The sequence below is a fragment of the Lissotriton vulgaris genome, chromosome 4_1 (assembly GCF_964263255.1).
Source record: "Lissotriton vulgaris chromosome 4_1, aLisVul1.2, whole genome shotgun sequence".
NCBI classification, from domain to species: domain Eukaryota; kingdom Metazoa; phylum Chordata; class Amphibia; order Caudata; family Salamandridae; genus Lissotriton; species Lissotriton vulgaris.
Window position 1 is genome coordinate 1,904,130,726 of NC_141691.1, and position 16,635 is coordinate 1,904,147,360.

At 39.7% G+C, this 16,635-nt stretch overlaps 1 protein-coding gene across 1 annotated transcript in view; it reads right to left on the reverse strand.

Annotated features, from left to right (window-relative positions):
• The window catches only part of LOC147724692 (vomeronasal type-2 receptor 26-like), a 50,103-nt gene that overhangs the window by 33,054 nt on the left and 414 nt on the right, over positions 1-16,635 (reverse strand). Inside the window, exons 2-4 of the mRNA XM_086918087.1 lie at positions 9,653-9,771; positions 8,911-9,138; positions 6,352-6,417 (exon numbers count right to left, since the gene is read on the reverse strand). Of these exons, the coding sequence (XP_086774213.1) occupies positions 6,352-6,417; positions 8,911-9,138; positions 9,653-9,771 (413 nt within the window). The remainder of the gene's footprint in view (positions 1-6,351; positions 6,418-8,910; positions 9,139-9,652; positions 9,772-16,635) is intronic.

Genomic DNA, 16,635 nt, shown 5'->3' on the forward strand with positions numbered 1-16,635 from the left:
GCCTGTAGATCCAAATAAATCCACAGACAAGTGCCAGTCACTTATACCAATAGTCTTCCACTTGATTACCAAAATGAAGAGAAAAACCTTGTCTACGGTATTGACCTAAGAGCAAAAACCAGCCTGAAAATGGGAAAGTATCTGATTTTCCTCGATCCATAAAATTAATTTATCAAGTACCTGTTTACTAACCTTCTGGACTCATCAGGTAATAGCTCCCCGGTAGGCTATTTGATCCCTTTGAATGCAGTGGAACAATCTCAGCATCCCTCCAGGATTCCGGGGTTGGCTCATCATTATGTTTGTGTTCAGCAGTTTTTGGCTATATGGAGCCCATACCAATAGTTGTAAACAAACCAGGTCTCCAGAAATTTTGTCCAGACCAGGGGCCTTACCTGGATTTTGTTAATTAATGGCATTTACAGTATACATTAAAGAAACATGAACAAAAGAAGAACTATCTAAGTTTCACGGCTTTAATTCTTTTGCACACTTGACTCGCTTTGGTAAATCTTGCAATGGAGTCTCTTACATCTTAAAGAAATATGACTCCCACTCATATGGCCGAATATGTAATTTGGTTCAGGTCACCCTCCGTGACTTACAATGTACCAACATTTCTTAGAATCATGAGATTGAGAAGCCTCTAACAGGTCGTCCCTGATTTTATTTCCAATTTATTTTCATTGATCTTAGAGTTGATCTATAGTCAGCCCTAGCTTCATGTATATTTTTTCACCTTGACTAATTGTAAGACCTAAAAGAAAATTGCCAATTCTGCATTCACTATTAAACCATCCACTTGTTTTATGAGTTCTATAACATGGTTTGACTTAGCTAGAAAAATTGCTTTTTAATAGTCAAATATTGTGTGGGCATTAAGTATCCAAGAATTGGAATCACACATTAAATTAAATAACTCAAAGATGATATATTTCAGATATAACAAGTGGTGAGGTAGCTATATTTCCAAAATAGATGTTGTTATGGTTATCGGAGATATCAATTATACTACCTACATTCCTAATAGAATCTGCTTGATCAGCAAAGAGGTCCCCCTTCATTGTTAATATAACAGACTCATAGTCACTCTCCTGTCTGAGGTAGTCTTCCATATCCACGATTTTGTGCCAGTTTTCTAAGTCTAACATAATAAAATCAATGTTGCTTTGTAGGACTTACCTCTTAATAGTAGGTTTATCTGTGCATCTGATAGAGAATGACCACTGCATGCTCAAATGCTATAGATCACACTCAGGGCAACAAGCTGGATAGCCAACTTAGACCAAGATATTTTATTTGGTAAAGCAAAAGGGGAAACTCTCCAGGTCTCATATTACTCCTTAGTAGTATCATAGGCCACCCCAAGGAATTCAAAGCATATATTTACGTTACCTACAACAATCACATAGTTGTTTTTGCAGCATTATTCTAAGAGGTCACCAAGCTGTTGAGAATGATAGACTTGGTGTTAGTATGGAATTTCCCTTTTAAAGATGTTTATTAAGATAATTTACTTCCCACAAGAGAAATGTATATTTAATCCCAGGACAACATCTGAGTATGTGTTAACTGACATGAGTTTACAAACTAGGGAAACTTTAACCCACACTATGAAACCCACGCCGGTTCCCTGGCACAGCGGTGGTGGTCCAAATGGCCGGATCAGAATAGGGCGGCTGCTGGACCCCCACCTCCGCGCCATTGTGAGACTGGCAGTCAAAGACTGCCGACTCGGAATCGACCCCTAAGTTGCTTGCAACTTGATTGTGATATTTCTCTAATACTTTGTGCCACTGTGTCAAAACCATTTGACAATTAAAAACTTGATGCTTGTTGTGTGGGTATGTTTCTATACAAGATTTGTGATTCCTTATCTACAAATAGGGAATCACAAAATCAAGTTTTCGTACATCAGGTCTTTGGTTCAAAAGTCTCATTACTATATATAAAGTGCCCGGGGGCATAACAGGCATGTGCACCAATTTATTTACCCCCCTGGGCACTTTGGAATTACTGAAGGTGCTGCAGATGCTTGGGTAGCCCCTTCTATGATACAGATAGCGCTGGTACACATGTAGCACCAGTTCGATCTCAAGAGAGTGGTACCTCATTTGAGAGAGGGCATGGCCCAATGCAAATGAGGGGATCTCTTTACCTCTGCACCCGTGCTGTATGATGCACTCGGACGCAAAGGCAAATAAGCTGTCAGGAGGCGCACTAACAGTGTGCCCCAAAAAGGTGGCACACTGATTGTGCACTCCTTGATGACATCCCTCTGGAAGAGGTCGGGGTCCTATGGGCCTGAGGGCGGGGCATTCAACATAATAGAATGCACTTTCCCCGTTTGCGCATAGCGCACTTGTTTGAAAGTGCACTGTGGTGCAAACAGGGAAGGTGCACCCTATATGTATAGGGCCCCTGGTGTACACCAACACTGGGTGCGACATGTCCTGCACCTTCTTCACCAGGTACCAAATAGCAACCCTACAGATCGAGACAGCAGACCATGGAATTGGAGCTAATTGTCAGGATCCAAGGTATTGTTCCTTATGTTATAATATCCAAAATGAAGTGTAAAGAGTAGGCACATAACCATCGAATCTGTTCTCAGATCCCAGTCATTTTTTGTTTATAAACAGATGACAAAGGTCTATGGCAGATTTAGAGTTTAGAGAAAACACAAAGCAAGGATGCCTTGTGGCCTCAATAGAGATTCTTTCCTGGCATACTTGGGCACTGTTTAGCATAAGGCCTGCTGCTTTTCCCAAGAAGACATGTACATAAAACACAAGCTAGAACATAAATACTTTTCGTGACAAACATGCAAATTAAATACCTTACACTTCCCTCTTGATTTATATTCCACAGACTCCTCTGAGCGACTATCATAGTCACATAATGGGAGAGGAAAATCTTAGATAAAATAGGGTATGCCAATCAAATAATCAGAGCTGTTTTAAGGCATGGGCAAAGTGGGCTGTGGCCCAGGGCACTGATTTCAGGGGGTCCCCTGATAGAGCCAGCTCTGTTATGCAGAGTCTTGCCCTGATGACCTTGAATAGTTTTTTAAAAGATTGTTTTAAATACCGTTTTCCTTTATTTACATTTTTAATGTAGGTGATGTGTGAGATTATATTATATTAATTTTGCAGAGAAACATTGTGTCTCTGTCTAATGCAACATCCATAAAAAGTTTATTTTAGGTATAAACAGGAACGGACGAGGGGGGCAGACGTAGTCTGGCGTTAAAGAAGATTGGAGCTGGCTAACGGTGCTCTGCAGTGGTTACTGTAGAAGGACACTTTTCCACTCGGACTCGGCATCCTAACACCATTGCTCCACATGTTTCTTCTTTACGATGATGTGTTGAGAATTCTGATATGCTGCTGCTTGTCCTGGTAAACGGTTACCAATGCATCTTCATTTTTCACTTTTGGCGCTGCATCTCCCTGACAGGTTTCACGCCCACAATTTTACATAACACACATTTTGCCTAACATGCATCTGGCAGCGCTGCAGTCTTCTATCTGCCTAAAGCTATATTGACTTGCTTTCGACTGTGTTTTTCATAGCCATATTATCTTATTGGGTTTCAATGTCTATTTCACAAACCTTTTCAGCATTATGTGGACTCTTTCAGTTTATCTGCCTGCACATATTAGTCATCCCTAATATATAATCCCTTTCACTATTTCTTTAGTTTTGCTGCCTATAGATGGCAATATTATCTTTCAACGAAATATACTTGGTTCTCTACCTATGCCTAATTTGTTTGCCAACTTGTCATTTATGTATATGTGGAGAACCAGGACTGCAGAGGCAGCTCTTCCAATCCACTGTTGCATGCTAAATCCCTAGTTTTGTCAACTTCTAACCCATTTTCCATATTACAGTGCAATATGGAGGATTCGGATCACATTATTTTGAATTCTACTTCTGGGATTTATGTATCAAATGCAACAAATGCTCCTCTTCCAAATACTAAGTCTCCCACTAAGCTCATTCCTTCCTCAGCATCTGCATCAACCGAGCAAGGTACAAAATACCTTCCCTCACCTGCTAAATCTCCCCCACTAATAGCTTTGGAGAGGCTTTTGGAGGAGATACAAGCTCTTAAGCCTAATGTGGAAAAAACAAATAAACACATTCAAAGCCTGGATGATCAATGGTCTGCAACTGACTCTATGGAACGGCAAGTGGAATCTCTATAAACAACTTCTCAACAACTTATTTCTATGCTGAAGGAAATCTCTCAACTTCAAAAACAGGTGAAGAATCTTGAAAACTGTTGTAGGCACAACAATCTTCGCATTTATGGCCTGTCCGAAAGACTTGAATCCGATCCTATTGCTTTTTTCCAAACTTTTCTTCCGCAGATTCTTAATTTACTTGAAACACCACAATTGAATATACAATGGGCACATAGACTTAGTCATAGTTCACGTTCTTCATTACCCCCTCATAAGCTAGAGGCATCATAATTTATTTTTGGGAATATAACGACTTGTTGAAAATCCTCCAGGCAGATAAATTCAAACGCTGTATCTCTTGGCAAAGCTCTCCATCGTTCTTCTCTCAAGACTATGCTAAATCTACGGCAGATAAAAGGAAATGTTTTCTGCCCATGCATCCAGCATTATCAAATCTTAATGCTAGATTTGGATTCATTCATCCATGCCTCTTTAAGGTGACTTATAAAAACAAAACCACTACATATGAAGATCCTATTTCACTGCAGTGATTTGTAGACAATTTCAAAGAAGAAAAGATAGAAATTGCAGGGTTGTCTTCTACTTGATATATTTTGTTTATTCTAAACATTGTTGTTAGCAATTGTTTGAAGCAATGTTCTGAAAAACATGTATGTTTTCTCTTTTATGTTTCCTTGCTGGGTGTTGTTTCTCCTGTTTTACCTATTGCTGTTATCATACATTTGGATATTTTTGTTCTCCCTTATCGTCTGCCCCAAGTCTCGGTCAGTTGTACCATCTTCCCTGTGTGACCTCAATACCCTCCACCCCTGTTTGTGTTCTTAGTATGTTGATTTATTTATTTTGTCCATTATATTTACCCAGTATTTCTACTGTCTCTCTATGTTCCCTTCCCCCTCTTTTCTCTCATCTTCCTTTTCTCCCTTCTTATCAAGAATTTCTACAGTTCTTATTACTTTCTGTCTATGTTTGAGAGCTTAGTTTGCTGTTATATTGTATGTTTCAGAGTTTATAATATTAAGGCTTTAGTTGTTCCTACTTCTTTTTTTATCTTTTGATAAATGACGTCACGTATTATTTCTTGCAATGTTAAAGGTTTAGGTTCACCCATGAAAAGGCAAAGAGTACTTACCCAGTTATCTAACCTTAAGTCAGATATTGTGTTCCTACAATAATCTCATATAATTGCATCCAAAGTTCTAAAGCTTAGATGACAATGGGTGGGAGGTGTTTTTTCCTCTCCTGGTACGAGCAAAAGAAATGAAGTTATTTTTCTAAGTCATAAAACACTCAATGTTACTCTTCTCTCTTGAGATGCAAATGATGAAGGTCGTTGGTTGAATGTAAATCTAACAGGTAATACCATACCTTTATGTTTGTTTAATATCTATGCGCCTACCAAAATTGATAATGATTTTTTGCCTGTCTGCCTGCTATATCTGTTAAGCTGATGTCTATTCCTACACAATATGTTATTTATGGCAGTGATTGCAATTTAGTTGTTGAGCCTCATATAGTTCGTACCTTTAATGAAACTTTTGTTCCTTCCCCTTTGGATCAACAGTAGCTTCACTACACTCCTTGACCAACGATCCCTTGTTGATTCTTGGAAATGGTGTAATCCAGAACTGCGAGGATATACAATTTTCTCTCATACACATCTATCCTAATCTCTCATAGAATATTTATTTGTCTCTAAATTACTATCATAAAACATTCACCATGCAGATATTGGTTCCATATTAATTTCTGATCATGCTCCAGTAATTCTGGATTTAGAATTACTCCCTATTAATATGACCAAAAAACAATGGTATTTTAATACTTCTTTATTAATTGACCTGGTTTTTACCTCTACATTTGAGCCTTTTACTACTGAGATATGTAACTGTAGTAGTCCTATAATATTCCCTTTCCTGTTATATGGGATGCTTTTAAAGCTTCAGCCAGAGATTTTATTATATCTTACATGCCTAAAAAGGAGAAACTTAATTCTCAAAAAACGCTTGAAATTCTTAAGCGTGTCAAATAATTGCAAAATCTCTATAACACTACAAATTCTGGATCAGATCACAACAGTCTTGTCATGGAAACATTTTAATATAAAAAATTATCTACAGAAATGGCAGATTCCTACATCCTTGGAGGCAGTGCCCGCTGTTATGGAGGACAAAACAAGAGAGGTAAACTTCTTGCCACTTATCTTAAAATCAAAAAAGAACATATCTAAATTCATTATATCTTAAATTTAGACTCTTCCCCAAGCGTTAAGGATGCTGACATTTTAGTGGAATTTAAGAAACATTATACTAATCTTTATACTCCTGATTCCACTCCAATTCCATCTGCTGTACGCATTACTTTTCTTCTATTTAAAAACAGTTTCCAATGGATATTGAATTTACACTAACGGAGGATGATATTTCTTCAAACGATGTCTCTAAAGCACTGAAATTAATTAAAACTGGTAGAGCCCCTGGACAAAATGGTTTTCCTGTAGAGATTTATTCCTACTTTTCTAAATCTCTTCCTCTATATCTTTTATTTTCTCATTTTATCTCCTATAAGGGTTCAAGTGGTACCTTTCATGAAGCTCTCATTTGTCTAATTCATAAAGATGGAAAAGACCACCATTTCTGTAAGAATTATAAACCCATTTCTTTAGTAAATATATTTTTACAAAATATTTGCTTAAAGTATTGCTCTTCGACTAAATCCATTTTTACCCTCGCTGATTTGCAAAGAGCAATAAGGCTTTATTAAAGGTAAATCTATTTCTGATAATACTAGAGTTTTCTGTAATATATTAAGTAAATCTAACAAACACCCTTACTCATTAGCGGCCATTTCCCTTGATGCGGAAAAAGCTTTTGACCCTATGGATTGGTCTTTTATTTTTCATATACTTTCTTGGTTTGGTTTTAGTCCCACATTTGTTTCCTATATATCTTTATTATATACTGCACCAACAGCATTTATTTTTGCTAATGGTTCTATTTCCTCTTCTTTTTCTTTAAGAGGAGGGGTTTGTTAGGGGTTTGTTAGGGGTGTCGTCTTTCCCCACTTCTGTTTATTCTTGCATTGAATATACATTTTATTCTCGCATTGAATATAAGTATGGTAAGTTTATGAGTGTGACTTGTTAAATATAGGTTCCATCCAAAGGGAACATTTCTTTTAAGTAGACCTCAAGGTCAGCCAGCACAACTCAAACTCTTTTCTTCTTATATAAAAGACTCATGATCATACCCACTATTCTACATAAAATGAATCCAGGTGTCCTATCTCACGGTTGGTCATGTATTGCTACCCATGCTGATCTATTTCATATGCTTTTTACATGCCCTTTCATCCACCAATTTTGGCTGAGGGTATGGTTTCAAATTAATACTATTTTTAATACACACTTCCCTTTTTCTCCTATACTTATTTTTCTAGGTTCTCTCTCAGAACATTGGCACTCCCTTACTTGCACCACCACAATAGTGGATTTATTCATCGCAGTTGCCTTTTGGCAAAATTCTAAACATTGAGAACAATACTCACAGCTTTCTTTTCAAGTTTGGTGGTATAGTGTTTGCTACAGATAGGATCCTGCATATGTCTAGCCCCTATCCCTTCTTATTAAAAGAGAACACATATGGTCACCGATAACTATCTTCTTGGATACTTCTGCTCGTAATTTTGCTCATCACCAGCCATTATTGAAAGAAGTTCCCAAACCACCATGAATTGTTTTACTTCACCTACTTCTGCTTATATATTTTTTATGATCTTATGTTATAGTGATTATATTGACAGTTTGAAATTTTATTATGCTCTGTAGTTGCCCTCCATGCCTCTCAGTTTCTCACCATATAGTCTTATTTAATTCTTGCTCTCTTCCATATACCTTTAGTTATGTTCTAACTTTTTCATATATGCAACCAGTTGATTCCATTGACTGTTACTAAACGTAGATTGTTCCTTTGTAGTTTTTACTTTTGAATTTTCAAATTTAAAAAAACAGGACCTCACATATGAGAAATGGAAGGGGTCACAGAGAATATTTGCAGTAATATTACTGAGCTGCTGCTGTGTTACAATATTGAAAACACACTATCCCTGAATATTAAACATAAACACATTTAGAATTTGGACCAGTGTGCTTGTGCGCTGTCAATGACCTAGCCAAAGAGGGCATGGAAAAGCTGAACTTGCATCATAAATTCAAAGCTGTTTCAAACAGGTGTCACCAAAATAAGTTTAGCTCAGGGCCCCCAAGGTCCTTTAGATGTCCCTGCAAATAACCCAATCACAACAACAATTACAGCAACTAAAACAAATCATAAACCACACTTATGGTGCAGCCAAAACTCCAGAGGATATCCAGCATCCCTATCCATGTAGTATCCCATTCTAAGGGAAGTAGTACAAGCAAAGCAACATGATCACTTTGTAGCACTATTCAGTAAAGGTCAAAGTCAGCTACTGAACAAAACATTCTTTGCAAGGCTAACCATATGTGATTTTAAGTAAATTAAGCCTTCACTGTTTGCTACTGCTTATTTGACTCTTACCAATGACTGTTTACTATATTTGCATGTTCAGGTGAATATAGTGAAGCAATGTAAGGCTACACTGTCTTGTACTCAGTGATCCTTGCAGAAAAGTAAATAGTGAGTTGTGAATTGAAACTGAAGGAATAATCCCTTACCTGTCCTTGCTCGGTAACATTGAAAATAAGATCATCATTCATTAACAGTCGACTGCTGTCCGAGGCACTTGCATCAAAGAGTCCAACTGTGATGTACCTGGCATCCCCGTGGGGGTCCAGCTGCCAGTTCACAATGTCATACTGCTCTGGAGGGTCGCCATGCTTATCAAAGAAGACCTCGGCCCCAGCTGGGTTCCGGAAGCGCACGCGCTTCAGATAATGGAGAAGCTGAAGAAGGAAGAGGGACAATCATCTCTACTTACAACACATGAAAAAAAATTGTGGTTGTCTTATGGTTTTACACCGTCAATTACAAAAGGAATGGTTTTAGGTGACCAAAAGTAATCGAATGACATTGAATTTTTATTTTAGAGGTTAACAAGGGAAGAAAGCAGGTCATGCGAACTGTTTTGGTTATGTAGGTTGCGCCTCAGTGAAGAAAGAATAAAGAACAAATTACTTCCCTCCGGTATCGCTCTTTTTGGAGGAAACTCTAACAACAAATTCCTCTTCTTAGAATACTCCCCAGGTGCCAGGCAGGTGGTGCCGTCCAGTTCCCCTCTGGCTCCACCCTAAGCTAGAGTGGAGACACATATAAATGCCACCTGTCACAATCCCAATCACCTGAAAACCAGGAACCACAGAAACGGAGGAAGTCCCCCACTCACCTTCAGACCAATCCTCCACTCTAACTATACCAGGATGGGCGGTTGATCCTAAGGGGAAAGAGAAGTGAGTATACCTCACAAGTTTTGGGGGAAATGGTGAATGGTGGAGTATCCCAGAGTTCTCCGTTGGGGATAGATGGAACAGAAGACAGTGTCTGGCTCGTTTGAGTCTTGGGGTCGCTGGGGAGGGCCACTGTTTGGAAGACACAAAAGAAGCAGATTTGAGAAGGAAACAAGAAGAAGGTATACACACAACAGATTGAGAGAACCTACTCTACTGTTTAAGAGTACACAAAAAATTGTATGCACTCACCAAAAAAATCAAGATAAAAAGATCTTTGTTAGAATTGTCCTTGAGCAGGGTACAATCCAGGGAAGGAGAAGGCGTCCTAAAAGTTCATTGGGACAGTGCACTGAAAATCAATTTATAATGCCAAGGAAGGAATCACATCTTTGGATATTATGGTAATGTTGCGATGCTGTACAGAGGGGACTGTACCTAATCAAACCAGAGACAAAGAGGAATCGCTCCTGCGGTATGTACTATAAAACGTTAGCGGTGTTCCCGACAATGGCCTGGTGAGAAGTGTAGGTAATAAATAAAAGAACCACTCCTGTGGTCCTCCTTCTTGCCTGCGTTTCAGTGCTCGCGGTAGCAACCGGGCACCATGGGGGAGATATGCCAAGGAACAGCTTCTACTTTCCTTGATGGATTTTGGGGTGCACCAGGACGGGAGAAATAATAAAGAACTGGTCCTGTGGTCTTTGTTCCCATGTTGCTGTGCTCGCGGTGGGGGCGGGACACCATGCAATCCAGGAAAATAAAAAGAAACTACTCCTGCGGTCTTTGGCATTTGCAGTGCTAATGGTGGCGGCCGTGCACTGAGGAACAGGAAACGACACAGAAAAGGAACCGCTCCTGCGGTCTTTGGTGATGCGGTGCTCATGGTGGCGGCCATGCACCGAAGAACAAGAAGGAAACAGAAAAGGAACCGCTCCTGCGTCCCTAGGTGATCAGGAGTGCACCGTAGATATTGGAATGAAAGGAGAGCAAGTGGGAACAGCGTTCTCACTCAGCAAAGATCCATGACACGAAGTTCGATAAAGTCAAGCAACTCGAGGTTGCTTCAGGTATTTCCATTATAGTAACACCACTTGTCACATGGTATGCCTTACTCCAATGAGGACGGAGAAGGTGCATTAAAGGGAAAGTAGGAAAAGAAAGAATGAAAGTGCATTATACTGATCACAGTGAGTGTGACACATATTCAAGTGGTAACACCACTTCTCCATGCTGACATCATTTCTTGCTTGGCTTTCTGCACTCTCTAATGTGGAGCGGAAAACATTTGCTGGTAACAGTGTGCCAATCCATAACTTCGGACATTTTTCCTTGTTAGTAAGAGGCCTCTCCAAAAAATGTGGGAGGGAGGTGAGAAATATGAGAATATACACCAGAAACAGTGTTACCATGAGAAAGTAAAGTAACATGCTCTTCTGACTGATACTTCTAACCCTTGAATCCTCACTTTGCAATAAATACCAAAGCACCATCTCCCATGTTACAGCTTGCCTCCCAACACAGTGATAGTAGCCTTGGTCCTGGTGGAATGAGGTCTCAGATCTTCGGGAGGCCACATTTTGGCCAGTGTATGGTATCTATTAATGCAGAGGGTTATTCACCACAACAAGGTCCTTTTCTACACCATCTTCCCTTCTACACCCTGGAGAACCCCACAAAAACACTAAAGTGCATATTTCTAAGTTTTTGCTTTTTACCACGTAGTTTGGATTCGCGGTAAATAGCGACCTCAGATTGCAAATTCGCAATCTTGGACTGGTTCATGCATTGCATTTAAGGAATCACAAATTACGATTCCTTAAATGCAATCGCAATTTGAGAACTCGCAATTATTTGCGAATTCTTAAATTGCGAGTGCATGAACCCTTGATGCATCTCAAATGCCATTTTTGCGTGCGCAAACGGCCTAATTTTGCGATTCGCACCGTTTGCGCTCGCAAAAATGCTTGATGCATCTACCTGAATGTCTTTATTTGTCTGTTTTAAACACATAAATAAAAGGCATTGTCATTTGCAATGCCAATAGCTAAAACGCTCGCAAATGCGAGACCTATTGCATTGCAAATGCTTGTTTATTAGACTAATAGTGGATAACTCCTGTTATCAGGCACATCGGAATTAACAGACCACTCGTAATCAGGACTTCTGCTTACTCCAAAGTTAAATATGAAGTTTTGTTAACTTTACTAGATATGCATAAATCTTGAACCTTGCAAGACATCTTTTTCACTCTCCAACGTCAGTTAACATATGCGCGAATATTACTGTAGTGGTGTATCTTTATTTTTCACGTTTGTTATACAAAACAGCATGCATCTCCCTTGCAAACAAACCCCATACATACCTCCCATACAATACTCGCAACAGGCAAGGCAAACAGCAACAAAATGACAAAGATATCTGAGTTCCTAGAACTAAAAGCCCCATTGGATTGGAACAGTGCAAATGGAATAGTTGGGAAAGAGTTCTAACGGTCGAATATGAAGGCTTTCAATATTATACTTGTAGAAAATAAGGTTCAGGACAGTTTGATTGCAACATTTACAAATCGTGCACATAAGCACAACATCCCACATTCTCAAGAATGGGGATAGATAAAACTGGCTCACTCTTTCAGAAAGGTACTGGTGACGTCACCCATAGATCTGCCACAATCTACAACCCGAGAACAAGAACAAGGGGCACCCTACTCACTAGGAACCAGGGTATGTCATGTGTAACAGAAACAACGGTTCCAGAGGAAAGTTAGGCTAATCTATAATAATAGTCAAATGCACAATCGCAATCACAAAGACGGGTTGAGGTGATGTCAGAAAAAAAGAAGGCCTTGAAGACTTTATATTCACATTAATTATTTTTATCAGATTTGTAAAATTCAAATTGATATATACACAGACCAAGAAAAAAACAATCTTGCTTTTGTGTCCCCAAAAAATTGTGGTAACCAAGTTACACACGTTACATGTTTTTTCACTGTTTGTTTTATGGTTTCATTTCACTTGGAGACACAAAAGCACAATTGTTTTTTTCTTGCTCTGTGTATTTATGAATTTGATTTTTACAAATCTGAAAAAAAGAATTAATGTTAATATAAAGTCTGCAAGGCCTTCTTTCTGTCTGACATCACCTTAACCCGTCTTTGTGATTGCGATTGTGTATTTGATTATTATTATAGATTAGCCTAACGTTGTCTCTGTTACACAATATACAACCCTACATTATTTACACACATTGAGAGAATATAGAGGGACAATTTCAGACATATACTCTGGCAGCTCTTTCTCGCAGGAAACCTCAGAAACACTTCATATAGCCTGGGAATTCAATTTAGAAACACAATTTCAGGAAGGAAATTGGGAGAAAATACTAGAAGAACATAACAAGGGGATGAGAGTGGGGACAGTCAAAAAACTGCAAGTAAAGCTTCGTGCAAGCCTGGGTCTCTGAAGGTCTTGGGGTACACACATGCTCGCAAACATTAATGTGTTTTTAGTGACCAGGGCCAGAAGTATACAGGAACAGTCATGTACAACATTCATGCAGAGACTTCAAACATAATCTAAATAGCAGGTCTTCTACCCCTGAAGGCAATCAGGATGGATTTATGATAAATGACAAAGAGGTGTGATGATTAAGAACTGTGCTCGAGTATGAACTATCCGGTTTTCATTTTCATGGACGGAGTTTAAAATGTGCAATGGGACTTAATAAATAATTCCAAGCAATATTTCCCTATTTAGGGCCCGATTCACAGAACTAACTTAAGACAAAATCCTAAACTTACTGCTTTTGGTATTAACAGAAGTTAGGATTTGGTCTTAAGACAGACTTAAGTTAGGATTCAGTCTTAGGTCTGTTTTAAGTCTGTCTTAAGTCTATATTAAGTCTGTTTTAAGTCTGTCTTAAGACAAAATCCTAACTTCTGTGAATACCAAAAGTAGTAAGTTTAGGATTTTGTCTTAAGTTAGTTCTGTGAATCAGCCCCGTAGTGTTCAGGAAGTCTTGGACTATGTTTCTTCGAAACACTTTCAGTTTTATCCATCTATCACTCCCAAAAGTCTGCACATTCTCCTGGAAAGAATCTCACTACAGACCACACACCAACTAATCATAAAAGAATGATAACAGGAAAAAATAGCTGATGATACAGGAAGAGGCCAGGTTCTTTGACAGGTATGTCAACAAGTATGCTTATTACTTTCACAAAGTGAGTAGAAACCATTATACTAACTCACACTTGAATTAAGCACAATAGATATTGAGGTATCTCAAACCGAAAGTAAATGTTATCTCTCTTTATGCACTTTGTAAATTAGGTCTGTAAATGTAACAGAAATATCAAAAGCCAGTTCTGAAGGCACATATGACAAGTGTTTGTCCAAAAGAAATAGTTACAACTGTCAACAATATTTCTGGTGGATACGTAATCTTTTTGCAGGGTCTTCACTTTCTGAATTATCTTATGACGTTTGAGGTTGGTCCAGAAAAGGTTTTATTTAGCAGTAGCTCTCCAGTGCCGTCTTGTAGTTCCATGTAACACCAGCCTCCGCTCTGCCTCCAAGAATGACCATATTTATGTATAGTAGGCATTAACCGGTAAGCTGATGTCAGTTCCTGGATGTTTTCTGTGCTCCCAAGGAGGCATGTAGAGAGGAACCAAGAAAAAAAAGGACAGCGAAAAAACAGCACAAAACATGTTTGCATACCTTGAGATCTGAATATTCATAGCACTAACACAGAAGGACAAGGTACTCAGTAATACTTTCTTCTGATAGATGCATCTTCCTGCAAATTCATCACTTCCTCAAAGTAGTGCCAGTAAACCAAGAAAGCTATGTAGCATATCTCAGGCAAACGGCCCACCACTCTGTGTCTGGGACATGAGACTTGGTAAACGAATGCATTGATGACTATGTTGCTGCCCGGTAGATGTTTGCACCTGAGAGGCCTGTAGAAAAAGCCCTGGTGGCAGATATGGCTCTAGTGGAATAGACATAAATGCCACCCAGAATGAGACAGCTTGACATAATGTATTTAGTCACTGTCTTCTTTTTAGCGCAGGTGAAGTCCACAAAAAGGTGATCATCCACTCTATCATAAGTGTGGTTGATAGAGTCAGACACTGCATGACTCGGGTCCATTCTATGAAATTGGTCCTCCTCCTTGGTTGGATTTGGAGGAGTAAAGAAAGATGAAAGGGTAATGGACTGGAGCATATAAAATGCAGAAACCCCTTGGGTATGAAGTATGGATAGGTTCAAATGAACATCATATCCGGGATGAAAACTGTTATAGGTGGGCCAACTGAGAGAGCTTGAAATTCTACAGCCCAATGCACTGAAGATATTGGCACCAACAAAACTGTCTTCAGTGTAAGAAGGAAACCCGGTCAATTGTGCATCGGCTTGAATAGTTATGCCATAACAAAACAAATGGCTAATCAAAGGAGTGAGAGAAACAAGTAAGAGTCAGATCAAACAAGTGAAGTAGGCATTTTATAAAAGCATGCTACATTACGTAATCCAAACTGGAAAGGGTGAATAAACAGAATTGATCTATGAACTAGGAAGGTTGATCAGGGAGACAGGTAATTATTGTCTAGGTTACCAGCTAGCAATAGTCCCTGTCAGCCCCACCTGAGCAAGGGACAAAGCAAATTGCAAGATGTCTGAAAGGTAATATCTAAGAGGGTTGAGGTCTTCCTCACTGAACAAACATGATCTAGAAACTTGCAGAGATGGATTTTGGTAGCAGGCTTCCTGCCACCAAGATTACACATGGCAAGGGGACTCTAACTAGCATAACTTAATCTCCATGTGTTCAGCCTCAGTGCATGGAGACTGTGGTGAAAGACCTGGCCATCCTGTTTCAAGAGTAGGTCCACACTGTATGGGAGATATAGAGGAGGCTGACTGCCAACAGATCAGTATACTAGATACTCTGCACCCAGTCTGAGGCAATCAGAATCAGCTGTCCCCCATCTTCCTCCATATTATGTAATACATTTGACAGGAGGTGAATTGGTGAAATGCATTCAGAAGGCCCTGAAAAACCATTCAGAGGGAGATATATGGCAGAAAACTGAGGACACTTCTGATTGTGGGCTATGGTGAAGAGATCCACAAAAGACACCCCCATATATGAAAAATATTGCCTCTAATTGAATCTGCTTCTGTTGAAGATGACCCCTAGACCAACCCCTGCTCAAAAAGAATTATAAATTTGCTGGGAGATCTAAAATGGAAGATCAGGAGAGTGTGCTGTAGATCTGCTATTCATGAAGTTTCCAGAGGGGTGTCAACAAGCTCACTGAAAAGCTGCTCTCCATCAAATGACATGTGCATAGGAGTGGCTTGGTTTGAACGTCTACCTAAATGTCAGTGGAATACATTCAGGTATACCAGGCTGGTATGGTGGGACTAGATGGACTACCCTATCCTTCAAGTCTACGTGATACTTCAGGGTCTGCTTTGAAACATACAAGCTGATACACCCATTCACGATAGAGCTGTCGGAGGCAAGATGGCGGCCGCTTGAGTGGCCGGTGCAGAGCGGCTATGAGGACGCGGTTTGCATTGTAGCCCAGAAACTGAATCTAAGCTAGCTCACATGGGCGGCATGATTCGTAGCTTGAAACGCACCTGAAAGTAGGAATTTGGCGACTTACAGGCTTGGATGAGATGCTGGGTCTCACTCGTGTCAGAGTATCGAGGTTGCTGCTTTGGGCGGTCCGGCGGGCGCTGAAGTCTCTCACTCTCGCCCGCTACACTTCTGGAAGAGGGTGGAGCCAACCGCGGAGTCGAACGTGGAGCACAAAACTGCACCCTGGTACTCGGAGGCCCTCAGGAACAAAAAGCGCCAATGCCGCAAAACTGAAAGAAAATGGCGTTTAGACTACTCTATGGAGGACAAAACTCAATACCGAGAGGAAATAAAAGCCTACAAGAAAGAAGTAAAAGCTGCCCAAGCGGCATA